Below are 18,097 nucleotides of genomic sequence, written 5' to 3'. Positions count from 1 at the left end.
TTATCAATGACAGTTAAAAAACTAGAGTATAATATCATTGGTAGTCTGACTCAAACCTTTATAGGGAGATTGGCTAAATATGATTCGAACACATTAAGCATATAAAAAGGATTACATAACAATTGTGATGATGACAAAGCCTGTATAAATTCGGAAAAGGCTTGATGGTTATGGTATCTGTATTCAATATTAATAACTTTTGAAGTTATGTATAAATTAACAAAAGGTAATACTAAACTCCATTCATCTTGTATTTCATATCTACCTAGGTTGGATCAGTTAAGAGTTCGGAAAAATCATGTTTTATTTCTTAAACAAAGTGTGGCTGAGGTGATTGACCCTACATATGTGGGCATCATCTATGACATAGGCAATTGAGCCTTATTGTTCAGCCTTTGAGATTCATAAGGCACCTTTATGTCCTTATGTTGTTTGACCATCAATGCCAGTGTTGCAGTCTTGCTTTTCTCCACACCACAGGACCTCTCTCCCAATTGCATCTGCAAAATACTGTCAGCTCAATACTGTACCAAGGACTTTATTTAAGTACTCACGCATTTGGCCACCAATGATTCCCCTCCCCTCCTTTCTTTTACTCCTATGACTTTCCATTGTTCCATAAGTGTTCCAGGCTGATTTGTCCCATTGACCATATGAAGGTATGTTCACAGCAGTCGATCGGTTGTTAAATCTGTGGATATGGTTTCTGTTTATGCTTTTTAAATTCCTCGCCCTGCCTGGTCATTGACAGGCCAATCAGGTCATGGACTTGCATCAGCATCTGCATTTCAAATATGCTGATATCATGAGCTATGGATTCCCATTATGGTGACTTATGTTTAATAAGATAGTTCTTGAATATATTATTTAGCAATTAGCAGTGCATCTTAATTTGGTCAGTGTTTGTCATCTTTCATCCTTTTGAACATTTTCCTGTTGTTTTCGCTTGCTGTTTCCTTCCATTCCTTCTTTCATTAACATATGAAATTTCACGATAGGCAATTACTATCCACCTAAATTTGACTCCATCTCTTTGGCACCCAAATTGCCAATGAAATAATATTAACAACAGAAATAATTCTCTCTCTCTCAACTTGTATAGGATTTTGACACCAAGCAACTTGCTGTGGCAAGTCTGTTTCCACCACCCACTGCCAGCCAGTCTTGGAGGAAAGTTCTGAGCATAGGCAACGTTCTAAATGGCCACGAACCAATCCAAGGAAAGATCATATTCTCAGCCTATGATAGAGTACGCAATGGTCGTTATAGAAGCAACATTCCCATGGCCACCATGAAGAAATTGAGACACATGGAATGTTTCTGTGTGGAACATCATCAAATGATCTTCGAGTTGACCTATCAATGACATCTTGGGATTGAATGCCTTGTAGACTGGTCTAACAGTGGCTGGATGGCACCTAAGAAGCCTAGATGGCTGACCTTGTGTAGTGAACAAGCCAACTAGGTTGCCTGATCGTGATCCATGTGGCATCAGCAATGCGAATTCTTTTCAGTCTTTGTTTTGATGATAGAATTCTTTTCAGTCAAAAGGCCCATCCGATCATCATTTCATAGTAGAAGTGATCTACAGGATTCCAGCAGGCTAAAGCTTTAAAAGAGGATGCACATGCCTTGACATTGTACTGCTACTGAAATTGTAGAACACAATTAGCCGGAGAGCATCCTATCGCGTGTCAAGGCTAAGGCCATTCCTTATATATGCAGTTCTATCAACATCCTGCTATCATTGCCCAGCTAGCTTATGGAACACCAGGAACCAAGATGCCTCCATCTTGGGAGGGTCAAACTTTAATCAGTTGACACTTGCAGCACTTTATGACAAACTGAGATGTCATGAGATTTATGGTTTGGGCACAAGCTGATAGTTCAGATATCCATGTCATTTTGTAGATCAGAATAATATATGTCTGCACTCATTCTGCACAAAGTTGGACCGGACAATTTATTTTCTGTTGCTTCTGCTGATTATATAGATGAAGTTATTCTACAAGAGCATCTGGTTTCACGAACAGAAGTGAGCAGAAGTTATTGCTTGGTTGTTCCTGCTGATCTGATTGCCTCTAGATCAAGCTCTCATTAAGTCAAGGATCTTGTATTTTGCATCCTTCAGTGGGTGATTAAAGACTGGGAAAATGTAGAAGAATGTTTTGTGATAACAGGAAGTCTTTATAATGTTATTAAAAATAAAAACAAGGCCTTCGCAGCAATAAAATATTAAACAGTGAGAGCAGGCTGCATAGGCTTTGTTATAACTTTAAATCAGCGGTGTGATTTTCTTTCTTTTTTTGGTTCTGGTGCCAAATAATTTGGCACTATGTGGTTCTGGAGCACAAGTGTGTGCATTGTTTTCCCAACAAAACTTGACAGTGATGATGAAGACATGTAGATGTAGATCTTGCACCTGTGATTTTATGAGTCTTTAATTTTTCCAAATGCCTCGAGGGTTTTCCAACCCACCTCTGCACCATTCGGCCAAATAACTGAAATGTTTCCAGATAGAATATTGCAAATCCATGACAGTTTAGGCTCTGCATAAAATAGAAAGTATTTACTCATACGTCTTAACTATGTAAAAACATCTTGATTTTTTTTTTAAAAAATAAATAAAAATGTGCGTGCATCATGCTCGACTCTAGGATGTAGAAATGGATCGTAGTTAAGACCAAAGGATCATCAGGAGGTTGCCTTGCTAGTGTGGACGAAAGGTGGAGGGGAATTTGGCTACAAATCAAAATATTATGAAATTTATACTGTACCGTTACACAGTTTGCATGACTAATCTCCTGGCCACTTAACGCCATCTCATATTGACGTGTGTGAGAGAAACCAGGTTTTGAAGCCTTAATCGTGCTTTGATACTGGGCCAATCAGTCTGAATAAACAGTAAGAGGGTGTTTGGACGTTTGCGATTGGAACAGATTAGAATGAGAATCGAGATTGCCATATCCTTCGAAATATTTAATTCATAATTAGAATCCAAATTGGAATTAGAATTGAAATAGAGATTTGAATCCCCAGAGGAAGGTCAAGATTGGATTTTAAGAGGATTAGGCCTTCCCATTGTGCTCTAGAATCGGAATCGGAATAGAATTTATCCCTATCAAATGGTTGGAATGGGAGCTATCCATTTTCATTTCCATTCCACTTCCCATTCCAAACATCAAATCTCCCCAACCAAACACCTCTCAGAAGTATTTCCAAGAGTATTGCTTAGAGATCCACATCATTCACTAGCTACCAAATAGATACATTATGTACGCAATGTATAAAGCTGCAAATGGGTCGGGTTGATCCGTGATCCAACCTAACCCGATCCGAATCTATTTAAAAGACCCATAGAGTCGGATCGGGTTCAAAAATTAGACCCGTTCTCTTTTCCGGATCGGATCTGGATTTTCTGAATTTGTACCCGATCTGACTCGATCCGTGAAGATTTTTGGATTAATTTGGATTTTAAGATATATGACCCGATCCGACCCGGATCCAAACATAGAACTCGAACCCAGTTAGAATGACTCACCGAAATAGAGGTTTGGACTTGGGCCAAAATTTTTCAAACCCTTTGATCTTTCCCATTCGATTCCCAAACTAAAAATCTTCAAAACTAAAAGTTTTTCAAACCCTTCAGTTCTTTTATTCTGACTGTTGTAACATCTATAACAACCCAAAGAAGAAAAATTGGATGGATTCCAAATAATTTAAATGAGAGACATCTCGATTACTTCTTCTGGCTTTTTACTGGGCTCAATTTTTTAAACCATCTAGTTTATGTTTACTGTATTATGAGGTACAAAAGCAAAAGGACTTCTTGAATTCCAATTCATTTTATTGACTTTAAAAAATTTCAGAGCATGCTCTAATGTGCACAGATGTTGTATCATCCACAGTATATGCAATCTCATTTAAATCATGTACAAATATTCCTCTTATATGATGTTTTAGATTGAAACAATTATATCACTATATAAATTTTTTTTTTACTTTTTTTCTTTTGTGTAGACTTCTGAAATTTTAACTCTTTTCAAAAACTGCTTGTTTTCCTCTGCTATCCAATACAATTAATTATTAGAAGTTACAATTAGAGGATTGGAGAAAAAAAAAAAAGAAAAGAGGCCTTTCTTAGTGATCATCTAGCATGAGTATTCACTGATGGTAGATTTCAAATAAATTAAATCCGTGACCTGATCTGATCCAAATCAGATCCGTATTTTATGGATTGGGGCCGGATTATATATGATCCGACCCGATTTGAATGATCCAATGGGTCAATAAATTCGGCCATAGACCCGATCCGATTTGATTTTTTTATCAGGATGGGTATGGATCCAATATCAAGATCAGATTAAAAAATCGGATCAGATCGGGATCACTCAGGATCTGATCCGATCCGATCCATTTGCAGGCCTAACAATGTAGAACCTTAGCTACAAGTCAACCAATTGAATCAGCAAATAAGATGATGTATGAGGACTTATATAGACATATGTTTGGTCTATATTGGTTATGACTTAGTGGATTTTAAATATTTATATTAAGAAGTCTAAATAATATTTTTTATTGAGATTTTTTGGATCAAATGATAGATTGTTATAATTGGTGTTAAAGTGGACTTAATCCATGATTCTTATAAACTAGGAGACTGTAAAATATGAGTCCCTTTGGATTGACCATAGAGTAATCATAGTATTTATATTGTATATTGACTATGAGCTGATCATGATATTTATGATTGAATTTGAATGGATTTAGATTTTTAATCCGATGAAGATGTCGCAACTTAAACAAATGAGAGTATATGAGGAAGCATATGGTTATATATTTAATTTCATAGTGGCTACACACTAGATAGATGTTGAATACTCATAAGGGTCACTTGCAAATGAGAAAATGGTAAGGATTCATGCAACCCATATATCACCAAAGAAATTATGCCTACATGAGCTCATAACAAATGGATGCAAACCATACATCCCGTGGGAGACGGGAGCCCACCATCCCCAACAAATAGTCAAAGATTCCCTTGACGCACCAGCGTCTGCTTTTATTTTATCTCAAATAGCTAGGAGACAGCTGAAGTGAGAGCCCGAGTCACGGTGGCTCGGAGCGTGAGGAGTTACGCTCTCAGCAGTGCGCTCTTGGCTGAAGGCTTGGACTGGGTGACCGGCATCGTAACGTTAACATGTGACGGTGGGTCCTGCCTCAAGGGCAGCACCAGCCAACGAGACGACCCCACCGAATGGCCCCGGCGTGGTGGCCCCCTAAATTCTTTCCTCGTCACGGGCTTCCGGCCGGTACCGCATCGGAGAAATTATTAGATGGACGGATCCATTATGCATCACGAATTTAGGATGAAATCATCGTGGCGTACGTTGCTAGCTATTATACATTACAAAAAATTAAGATTAAATTCTTTGCAAATCCTTGGTGGATTTGGTCCACCTAATAATCTCACCACACTGTCGGAAGGGCTGGGCCCTGTCATGCGCCTTCTTGCTCTGTGAAGACTAGTGTTGCCGTTGGCTTAGCTTTATAAAATGTTTGACGACCCAAGTAGTGATCTAGGGGAATATAATGAGGCTTGTAGTGTTTTGATGAGGTTCAGTAACTTTAGTTCTTTATTGCATAATTTTCAGCTACCTTTTCAGTAAAATAGTGAACTCGATTTATTTTTAACAAAAAGGGGAAATTTTTGCTTTGAACTTAGCGGTAGAATACAATGCAATATATTAAAATGGAGAGTATATATATATGCAATTTTCTAGGCTACTTTGCATCCAACATCATAAAAATATAGTGGTATCTAACCAAAGTAAGAATAGAGAAATCACACTGACTCGGATGAGAAATCAGATTCATATCCATTCCCTCAAAGTTGGAGTGGGATGGTTCTTAAAAGAAAAATTGGTAAAGCCAACCAAATTTTATTGAGACCATGAAATATAGTGAAAATGTAGGAGCATCAAGAGGTGTTACCCACTTGGGTAGCTTAATTGGTCACGATGGATTCAAATCATTATTTGATATGTTTAAAGGAGAAAAAGATGATGAAAAGGAAATTTTTTTTGTTTTTCGCACCTTGCTTAAATGACCATTCAAGTATTTCCAATGTTAGAGAGAGTAATAATAAATTGCAAGTAAACCAAATAGAAAATTAAAGAGAAATACGTGAACAAGTCTTAGATCGGTTGATTCACATTGGGAAGTTTAGACTAGTGGTGACATCCCTGTCATATTTTTAATCTAAAAAATTAATAAACAAAAAAGAAAGAGAAATGCTCTCTTTCTTGGAATCTGTCTTTTTTGACCGTTTGGATACCCACATTTAATGGAAAGACTACGCATACCCTTAGGATGGGCTTGCAAATCTCAAAAACTTATTTTGGTTGCATTTTTTTTCTTAAGAAAATTGAACAATGAGTCAAGATCAAACTTAAAACCACTCATTCAAGGGACCTACTGACTAGGAGCAGCTAAAATGAATATAGATTTGGGTACTCCATAGCCTAATCTAAATATGCACCCATGCTATGACAGCCCTCTCACTGCCATGTGGGGCCAATACATGGTTGGATCTGGACAGTATTGGGAAAGGCTGTAAGTTTGGATTATCATCATTCAGTTGAATTTATGAGAAATTATAATTTGCATCAGGTGCACTACACTAATCACAAACTTTGATTTTTATGAGCTTCACTTATCATGCAATGGTGTTGAATTACCATCCCATGCATCTTGTCATATATTGGTGTATCACTAACCTGATATGTATGTATGGTGCAGAATATAATTTTTTTGAAACTTATATTATCAGAATATCGAAGTGGCAATATTTTATATGAGCTCCTATGATAGCTTAGTTATTTGGAATTCTCTTTCCTATCTAGCTTTGATCGTTTGGCACCTTGAATGATTGAAGGAATCGTTTGTGGTAGGGTCCCTCACATAAGTAAATATAAAAGTCCATAAAAAAAAGGAAGTAAAGAAAAGGAGTTGAGATGTGTGGGAGTGGCAAGTGTCGCCATTGTGATTTCAAGGGGGTTGGGGAAATTAAGAATTATTTGTTGGTGAGGAGTGGGGGCATTGGATTCTTTCTCATTTGTAAAGTTTTAGAGGGAAATAAAGAAATAAAGAAGGAAAAAGAGGACACCATATGGTGGTCGAAGCAAAACAATATGATAGCTAATCATATATACAGTGCATGGATCCGTACGATGTAACCACCGTAGGCCCTCACGCAACTCCCTTTAGTGCGCTATCTATGATGCTGACTTCAAAACGATATTATACATATACTAAGAGGGTGAAATGTCATGCCCATGGCGCCCAAAAGTTGCTTTACCCATCCATTCCTTTTTTTTTTCCTCTTTTTTGGGGGGTTTGTTTCTCTTCAGTAACGTAAATATATTTTTTTTTGATGTTTGCTTTGGTCAGTGTAACAAACCTGGCTTTTCTAAAACCTCAAACCACCTATTTTTGTACTGAAAATTTATTTTGTTAGTGCAGGTGGTACGTACATGACATAATCCTCTTAGCCACCATGAGATTAAGTTTTTTTTTTTTTTTAAAAAAAAAAATTTGGATGAGCATGAAGCCATTGTTTTCATTAGAATAGTGGAATGGAGACCTTCGTAGAATTATGTTAGAGCCACGGCTATGCATTAGAATTGTCAAATGTATCATATTTATTTTATTTGAGGTTGTCTGTTAATTAGCTTTCTTACAAGCTTGGCTAGCAGTTTAACCAGCTAGAGAGTAAGATTCTAACTAGAGTTCAGCTTAGGTGTTGTAGAAGTTATTGATAGTTTGAAATTGAGAGTCTAATTTTAGAACGTATATATATGTGCTCGTTAAAAAAAATTTAAATAATTTTAAGGAAAATTTTATGACCTAAATAACAGTCTAATGATCGCACCCCTTCTTCGGATAGAGGTTTCTGATTCAAAAATAGAAAGATATTTCTTCAAATATTTGAACTTATACGGTTCCATTTGATAGGTTTTGTGTGCGCGCGTGCCCACACACACACACAAACATATATATATATATATATATATTAACAAGATGTAATGATCTAAAGAATGCTTTCATGAATGCATTGTTTAAAGTCTTTGGGATTATGTACTTAATTTCATCATATTTATCTTATAAGAACAGGAGTCAAAGATTGCAAAGAGAGGAAGATGATCACTCCATCTATCTCATTTCTTGAAATCGAGATATGTTATAATTTTAGGCAAAATAGTGACCTAGATTTTCTTTTAAACGAGGGTTTGAATGTAATCTAAATCAACAAAGGACTGAAAAATTAGTTAAATCGCATAAGAACAATGAAATGCTTTCTTAAATTAATAAAAGGAACAAAGATATATAGACAGAGGGGATCCATAAATAAACAAGCAAAATGAGTAAAGATGCAAAGAGGGCATCTATGAATACACTTTATTTTGATGGTTACATATCATTGATGCCTTTCCCTTACTCACTCTCAACCATGTTTTAAAATATTAAAACACAGGGTGAGAGAAAAGGAATGCAGATTTTAATTTATTCAATAGGACAAAAAATGTAGGCCAATAGGTAATTGAAAATCAAGCGCACTGCACTTCACATCCTATCACATATGTGCATCGAATCAATAATATCAAGGATATAGCATATCAGAGACTTCTAAGAGCATCACAGTTTCAATGGAAGGTAGCTGTTTATTATGTGGGACTATTTATATCTAAATGCATCAAGTTTATCTTAGAAAAAATTTCAAATTGTTGGTGACAAAAGCAATACTGAAATTTTTGAATTTTTGAGCTGTATAATCAGGCCTTGCTCAAGTTTGATATCTGTTGTGGTTTCATAGTTGATTATAAATTTAATTTAGAACGCATTTGGTTTATGATCAGAATTGAAATAATAATAGTTTAGAATGAGAATCAAAATGATCTTATTCTCTGACATATTTGGTTTGTGATCGAAATCAGAATGAAATTTGAATACTATAGGAAAATGAGGATTGAGTTTTAAAAAATTAGAATATTTCTGTTTTCTTCTGAAATTAGAATGAGAATGAAACTCCTCCCAACTAAAGGACTAGGCTACGAGTCACTCATTCCTATTTCGATTCTAGAATCCAACTTTTTCCAATCAAATATGTCCTTAATATAATTTTAAATTATCCAATTTTTAGAAAAAGAATGGTAGATGGCATCTTATTATTTCTACGAAGAGCTATTGCTAAATTAATTAAGAAGGATGAAGGGCCCTATAGTCTAGGGGACATACTCACAGCATCTAGCTCAAACACCAACATCCAAAGTCTCACAACGACTAACAAGTCATCCATCCTCCAAAACAAAGAGCAAGCAACAAAACCAACGGCATAATATCTAACCTATCCTAACCAGTATTAGCTTGATTGGCATTCCTTTTTCGTTTGGAAGAGGTTATGCCTTCAAATCTAATGGAGGCATCCCAACCATTTTTTCAAAAAAAAAAAGAAAAAGAAAAAAGAGGGCCAAAGCAATGTTGCAAAAAAATTCCAGCACCCAGAAGGGCTCAAGCTAGATTCAGTTTTCTAAGTGTAATACAGACACTTAAAGCCAAAATACTTAAATTTATACATAACAAGTTCTTGAGTTAACTCATTGGCACTCTCTCTCCATAATTGTGAAAGGTTCCAAGATCAGCTTGGGATGGTCACACTCCCATTATAATTTATTTTCTTCTTCTTTTGGGTAAATTACTCCCATTCTTTTTTCCAAAGAGACAGGAAAATCTTTGGCCCTTCTTTGGAAAAGGAAGGGATCCCTGGCGGCAACTTGATCATGACAATATAATGATATCTCTACACCCGTGTGTGTTCGGTGTAAAGTGAGGTTGCCTACCCAAATTAAAATTATAATGAAAATTGGAATAGTCACTTTATTGAATATGAACAAATTAACAAAATATTAAGCTTCTAAAAAATTGTAAAAATAAAGCTGCAGTGAAATCTCAAATTACAATAGAAGGGTGGAGGAGTACCAAGATTCCTCTTGGGCTGCTTCACCAGAGCTCAAATTTGTTTACATGAACAACCATCATTGATAATAACTACGAGCATTCACGTCTGCAAGAATTCAAAGCAAACTAACATGATCTCCGGGGGTTTACCATGGTTTTAATGGAGCAAGTTATCAAAATCACATAAGGAGGTCTTTCTCCCTCTCTCTTTCTCTCACACACGCTAGGGCTTGCAATGGGTTGGGTTTGGTTGGTTAGAACAAGGTTTGAGTCAAAAAAAAAAAAAGAAATCCCAATCCATACCTAATGTATTTATAATCATGTTGAAAGATGTAAACATATACTCAATTCAATTATTTTATATAAATCTATGGCTATCCATCGGCCTGTTTAAGTTTTCATTTATTGTACATATGACTGGAACATAAGGCAAGATATTTCATTCAAAGACCAAAAATGATAAAATTAAATTAAATTTCAAATATATCATCATAACCATAATAAATGTAGAAATTTAAGATAAATAACAATCATGGACTAAATCTAAAAAATAGCAAAAAGACAACCCATATCTTAAAACCCTATTGATCATCCTATCCATTATTCACCATAGCATTTCTCCTTTAAGTGAACTGAACCATATGAAAAAGACTAAAGGCTCAACAATGTGGGGCCTTATCAGATCAACTTGGGTGATCTACCAGGTTTAAGAATTAAATCTAAATCCATCTGTTTACAATCGGGTTGACATCAGATTGACCTAGAACTGGCTCGATTAAAATAAATAATAAAAAAGCCCAAATCCATTCATGGTGATGCGTTCTTGTGGTTTGGTAGCTAGGCCGGCATTAGATTTCGCCACCTCTAGCCAAACAAACTAACCTAATCAACAATTTTTTTAGTGCCCGCTTATACTAGAAAAAAAAATCAATATTTTTTAACTTAACCTATCAGATTGTGCTCCAAATATTATATTATAATTATATGTAGGATGCTGTAAGAATTCACCACCCATGCTTAAGCTCATAAAGTTGATTTTTATGTTACTTAAAAGCCTCCCTCTAGTCCAAATTAACATATTCAGGCTTTTTAGGCTTGGTTCAAACATTTGCAATGCATCTAGCCTAAAAGATAATTGTAAAATGCATAGCTTAGCTCAGCTTGTTTTATAATCAAGCTAAGTCTAGGCCAACTCAATTAATTGCATCTAAACTTTGGTTGCTCACAAATGTCTTGTTTAGTAGATTCAATAAGAATTCAAGACCCCCAAAGACCTTCACATACAAACTTTGAAATGATTTCCATCATTGCATTTCAATTGTTGAAATATCTTCTTTTATCTACTAGCTACAATTCACATGTTTACGTACGTGAATCCAAACAAAAGATTAATCTACAATGCAAACTATATTAGTTGTAATAAAGTGATAGATACAATTATAGAAAAGTTAAGTGTAGAACTTTAATAAAAAAAATCAATATTTTCTATGAAGCATATTTATTCACGACTCTTAATGTCAATTTGGATCTGACAAGTTCATGAGGGATTAGGATTAAAGGAATATTTCAAGATGAAGGGGGTATACCTTTGGAAAGAGTCTAATATCTGACAAGTTCACGAGGAGTTGTTTTTTTTTTTTTTTTTTTGGTTTTGCGGGGGGGGGGGGTGTGGGAGGAGAGGGAGGGAGTTCATTGTTGTCAACATTATAAGGACTTCTCAAAAAAAGGGATATTTTAAGAATTAAAAAAGAAATCACATGGCAATTAGCACCATTGTATAGTTTTAGATTTAGATTAGAGAAAGATTTGAGAATATAGCAACTAAATTTTAATAAATAATATATTGATTTATTTCCATTTCAAGTTTAATCAAGTCAAATTAATTCTACCTCAAACTTGGTCATTTAGTAATTAAGACAGTCAAATTCAAGACTAATTTTAAACCAAAGACTGGTCTGCTCATTCTCAAAAATAGAATATTGTTGCCGTGATATTTTACAAAAAATTATTTACTATGTTTTGAAAATTATTTTTATTACCATACCATTGAACCATCTTTTTTTAAGATACCTATAGGTGCTCCATTGTAACCGATCTAAAACAACCAATTTTTATCCTCAGATCATGATTTCTGAAAATGTAAACTAAGATAAACATGTTTCCTTTCTTTTTCTTTCTCTTTTTTTTTTTTTTGCTATGAGAATAGATAATAAGGGTGAAAGGGGTATAGATATATCCATCTGGATCCATTTTTGTATCGAAATCAATCAGATAAGAATAAAAACTTGAAGATCCGACTATCCATATTTATTTAAGAAACATGGATATAAGAATATGGATAGATAACTATTCAATCAATATCTGAATATCCGAATCTATCTATAATCACATATAACTTTATATCATACTTATTAATTTTTAAAAAAAATATACAACTATAAAAATATACTATTAACTCGATTTATCATCTACTTAGTAATATTTTTATTTCTGTAGTCGTAAAGTTTAATTATTCAACTTATATCCATAATTATATCATATTTTCAACATCTGAATTATATTAATATCTATTTAAAATAAATATGAATATGAATTTTTGCATCCAAATAATATCTTATCTATATCCAATCAAGTTTCAATCTTAATAGGTAAACATGCTTGTTTCTATAGCAGGTCGATGACTACAACTTTTTATCTTTAAACTTGTATCCTTCACATAAATGATCTTCTTTAGCAACATCAACTATTAGATTTCCCAATGGCCCCTTCAAGATATATGCAAATAGATGAATGAAAATGTTTAGATTGTTTTGAGATCTATATAAGAAGCGATTAAATATTTAACATCATGAAAGAAGATTAATCATATTTTGCACGAACGATCCAAACCCTATGGTCCGATCCCATCTGATCATATGGGAACTGCTCTCGTGGAGCAAACCATCATCTCCTGGCCATTCTGAAAATTTAAATCTGTTTTATTCGTTCCTGCATGCCCTTCAGCTCATTTCAGCACTAATCGTAACATTTGAATGCTTAATATTTTAAACTTTTATCATGTTCCTTTTAAAGTTCAGACATGCCAATCCACAAGAGGATTCACCACATTGCTTTTGTAGCTAAAGCATACCATTAATATTATTCGTTCTGCCATCTTTCAGTGATGGGACCCGCATGTCAACGTTCCTGTCTGGCCAGCTCCATTAAAGAGGATCCCTCTTTGTCTCTCTCTAATACAAGATTGACTAGCTTTAATTACATTGATAATGCTTCTAAATGCCCACTAAGAAATGAGTTGGAGGCAACGGACCGGAATGAAAGCAGAAGTGACAGCAGTGGTATAATGTCTTTCCCATGAAAGAAAAACTTTGTATTGCCCAATCAATTTGCAACATTTATCAGTCAGGAGCCTCCCTTAGGACACACGTTAAGTTGGACCCGTCTTTAACCCGGGAGAACAACCTGATCAGTGAATCAAAGGGGCTGCGGGGAAGTGGTCAAGCAATACCCCCACCCCCCCACAAAAAAAAAAAAACTCTAGATATATTTTAGCATTCAAAATAACCAATATCAACAATATTTATATTAATAGGCCTCTAAAAAGATCATATATATATATATATATAATTTAAGTTATTCACAAAATATTATTAAAAATTTGATAATATTCTAATATAAAGTTATGTCTAATCAAATATAAAAATCTTTTCTGATATCATTTTTTTAAATAATTTTTTTATTTATCAAATATAATAAATTTTATTTTTTTATAATCATTTTTTTGAGAAAAATAATTTCACCTAGCTAATCTTTCAATTAAAAAAAAAAAATCTAACCGATCGGGCCATTCGCTTTATAAATCTCTCAAGTCTTATATTTTATCATGATTTAATAAATCCATGTATTTGGATGTATCATCAAGTGCATATGCAACAATGGATCAAACAATATTAGGTAGCTCTCAAATGCCCACCTATTTTAACTTAGTTCCAGACCATAATATTGATGTTAGTTCTAATATCACTGATGAATTTTAAGATATAAATCGCTTGGGGTGCATGATCATCACGTGGGGATGCAATTTCTCTCACGTTTGTAACATTTTTTTCCATTTATTTCTACATGTTTTTTAGACAAGAACTACCTAGAAACCAAGAACTCATTTCATTGGTCCAGAATCGTGCCCAGGTGACCTTACGCTTCGACCGCTTCGAATCCAAGTTTGACGCGCTCGGATCGACTGTGGGGGCCACTCCGGAAGGAATACCTTGGTTTTCTTATCTCGTCTCCCATCGATCATGAATGATGAGACATTCCAGAAAGTGAAAGGAATGTATATAAATATATCTACATCTACCTCTATATATATATATATATATATATAAAAGAAGGGGCGAGGGTGATTAATTTTGCAACTGTTTGTTCCGTGCAACCAACTTAACCAGCTCCACTAACCACCACGATGTAAGACGATTAAGAAGCAAAGAGCATAACTGTTTCTAGAGAGCTATTTAGGATACTCAGTTTAATTGAATACAATATAATTTTTATTTAATTTTTTTAATTATAATTATAATCTCATCTAATCTAATCTAATCCATTTTACAATTTGATTTGTACTATCAATTTTATCTTATACGAACCGATTCAAAATGGATATAAAATAAATATTATTACGGTCATAGGTCAAGAGGTCAAATCTCCGTATATGTGAGGTATTGTCCGTTTTGACTCGTGATCATCTTTAAATTTCGTGATCAATTAAAAATTCTTACGATTTTATTCTTTTAAAAAACGTCTCACTTGAAAGAGAAGGTTTCAATATATATAAACCATTCTCTCTTGACTCTAATCGATATGAGATTAAAGAAATTCTCTCTATATCACAATAAATATAAATTTTTAATTATCAAATGGATATATATAATTTTTCGATCTATATTCAATTTATTGTTATTCTTAACTTCAACATCTATCATGGTTACTTAAAATCATTCGTCCTCGGACTTTAGCTCTCATTATCTGTACCTCTTCTTTTGATTTTTTTTGTTCTTTCCTTCCTTTTCCTTTCGTGGTAGGGACGGTATACCCTACGTGCAAGCACCAGGACTTGTAGCTACCGGGCGCCATTGCAGTCTTCCTCCTCCTGTTCGGCACCCACGTTAGTAACAAACCACACATCAAGCACACCAGAACGTACATAAAATGACCTCCCCCATACACGAAGAAATTAACAAGGAGGGGCCACCCCGTGATTAGTAGGTAATTCCCCCACCTTACCCCCCTCCTTCTCACTGCTCTCTTTTTCTCGTTTTCCTACCACTTCTCCACCTATCCATCCATCCACATTTATTTCTCTTTTAACGTCCCATCCGACCCACCCTTTTCTCTCCCCCATCCTTCTTCCCTTCCACTGTGTACACCCTCCCACCCCAACCTCACACGCACGGATCGAGAGAGACACCATCCTCTTCATCCAAGTAATTAGAACAGTGAACCAATCCAAGCCAAAAATAGTCAACAGAAGCGAAGTTGGTGTATGGAATCTGGCCCCGACGCTCCCGGCGGCGGGGTAGAAGGCCCCTCGTCCTCCACCGCCACTGCCGCCGGCGACCCCGGGTCACAACCTGCCGAGCACCAGACTGCTCCACCTTCAACCCAACCCCAACCCCAACCTCCACCTCAGCCCCAACCTCAACCACAACAGCATCAGCTGAGTCGATACGAGTCGCAGAAGAGAAGGGATTGGCATACTTTTCTTCAATACCTGAGGAACCACAAGCCACCGTTGACGCTGGCACGGTGCAGTGGAGCTCACGTTATCGAGTTCTTGAAATATTTGGATCAGTTCGGGAAGACCAAGGTGCACGCGACCGGGTGCGCCTACTTCGGCCAGCCCAACCCCCCGGCGCCCTGCGCCTGCCCCTTGAAGCAGGCCTGGGGCTCGCTCGACGCGCTCATCGGCCGCCTCCGCGCCGCCTACGAGGAGAACGGCGGCCGCCCCGAGTCCAACCCATTCGGCGCCCGAGCGGTGAGGATGTATCTTCGTGAAGTCAGAGAGAGCCAGGCCAAGGCCAGAGGGATCCCCTACGAGAAGAAGAAGCGGAAGCGGCTGCCACCACCCGCCGCCGGGGAGTCTTCCTCCGCCGCTGCTGCCGGTGGAGGAGGTGCGGAGCGGTCGTCGGGCGGCGGAGGGGAGAGTTCTGCGTCTACTGCCGCTGCTACTACTGTTACCGCTGGTGGGAATAGTTCGGGAGCGGGTGAGGGATCCGGTGCTCCGCCGTTGCCGCCGGAGGGTCCGGCCTCCACTTCCTGAGTATAGATACTCTCTTTTTGATTGTTTCCTTTTTAATTTTACTTCTTTGTTACTGTTCTTATTATTATTTGGTGGTTGACGGATAGCGGAGTGGAATACATATTATTGTTGGCGATTCTCCCTATTTTTCATGAGGCTAATAAAGAGGAAAAAATAATACAAAAAAATTCAGAAAAACTAGTAAGACTCTGATCTCTCTTCTCTACCTGTCTATCTGATGAGTTGAATGGTGACAGAATTATTCATTGACTGGCATTCTTTTTCAGTTCTTTTCATTTGTTTCCTTGTCATTTTTGACTGATGCTTCAGTTAGTCCAGAACCCTCTAGTTTTGATTTGAAATGGTGTGAACGTCTACTGGTCTACTGTGTTTTGTACCTGTTGCACCTAAAACACATCAATCCGGTGCTATCTTTCTTTTGCATAAGACTGCAAGTTTTGATTGGAATGCGAAGGGGTACTACTAAATTCCTATTATAGCATCAAAAACTTCATCTTCTAGTTCCTACTTAACATATTTCACCTTCTCTTCCGTTACCCAGTTTTGACATCAGCAGTGAAGTATCTACGTACGTGTTCCCATTACCTTCCAGTTCTGGATTTCATTCTCTCTCTCTCTCTCTCTCTCTCCATTGAAGGTAAGCTTTGATGAAACTTCTCATTCCTTTTGAGTGCCATCACATCCTATTTTTTTTTTTTTTTTTTTTTTTTTTTTGAAGGAACCTTTTCTGGTTTCTTATTAATAAGACTTGATACCAACCGAGTAAGTACATGAATGCGTTCCTCTTCTTCCCTCTTCATAAAAGGAATGCAGTCTCCTCTCATAATGTTCCCGTGACCCCGAGAACCAACGAGCCCGCAAAGTTCAGATTTCCTTCTCCCTTTTTCAACACTTCTTTTCAGTTAATAGCAACACCAATTTCTCCTCCTTCTACTCTTCCTCATCGTACCAAAACTTCGCTTACCTTCTATTTAAAATCCTCTTCCTCTTCTACCGTCCCGATTCCTCCCCCTCTTTGCAAGGATTTTCTTTATAGCGATGCTGAAGACAGAGACCGTTGGTCCGCATAATTTAATAACTAATCGGTCCCTGGTCCCCGGGGCTCTGCAGCCCAACCAACTACCTCCCATCCCCCTTCTCTGCCTCTCTGGGCCTCGCTGCGCCGGAAATTTGCCGCACGTGTAGCGTCTCCGTCCCCTCGCCCCCAAGAGAGCGGTCTCTCTCTCTCATTATTCTATGTAATATTGAATCACCACCTATTGAAAACGACGCTTAGTAGTCTGACCTAAATCCCATAAATCACAGCTACAAAATGGCTCCGTTTTCTTTACAACCAAGCAATCCTATCCATCTCAGCGGCATTTCTCCAATCTTCTTGTCTAAAACTTTCCCTCGTCTCATTCCTCGCTATTTCCAACCAAGAAATGAGGGTACTTCTTTTTCTCCTTACTTTCATATTGGGTGTTAAGCTTCCTTATCATTGTCTCCTCCTTCCACTTTTCCTCTTGATTCTTGACCATCACAACGGTAAGTTCCTTCTCTCTCTTCTTCCCTCTCACACACAATGGGAGCTGCAGTGTTAATGGTAGAAAGAGAGATCCAATTCCTTGTTTTGTCTGCACACAGCCCAAACTGGCGGTTACCGTACCCCAAGGGGTAGCAGCACCAGTAGAAGGGAGTTTGCTTGTACGTCTGTTCAAGAGCCCACCTAAACTTTCTAGTCTGAACAGGAAGGGGTGGGGTGGTGGAATTTGTGGGTGTTCT

General features: G+C 36.8%; 1 protein-coding gene across 1 annotated transcript; it reads left to right on the top strand.

Moving 5' to 3' along the window:
- Positions 1 to 15,317: 15,317 nt before the first annotated feature.
- On the top strand, positions 15,318 to 16,457 carry LOC105057144 (protein LIGHT-DEPENDENT SHORT HYPOCOTYLS 4). Its single transcript, XM_010939626.4, has one exon. It carries the CDS (start codon positions 15,557 to 15,559, stop codon positions 16,331 to 16,333), a length of 777 nt encoding a protein of 258 aa, XP_010937928.1. The 5' UTR covers positions 15,318 to 15,556; the 3' UTR covers positions 16,334 to 16,457.
- The last annotated feature ends 1,640 nt before the right edge of the window (positions 16,458 to 18,097 follow it).

Source organism: Elaeis guineensis, chromosome 14 (genome assembly GCF_000442705.2).
Source record: "Elaeis guineensis isolate ETL-2024a chromosome 14, EG11, whole genome shotgun sequence".
In the NCBI taxonomy this organism is placed as follows: Eukaryota; Viridiplantae; Streptophyta; class Magnoliopsida; order Arecales; family Arecaceae; genus Elaeis; species Elaeis guineensis.
The sequence above is the reverse complement of the archived record's forward strand: the minus strand, read 5'-3'. Positions and strand labels throughout refer to the sequence as shown.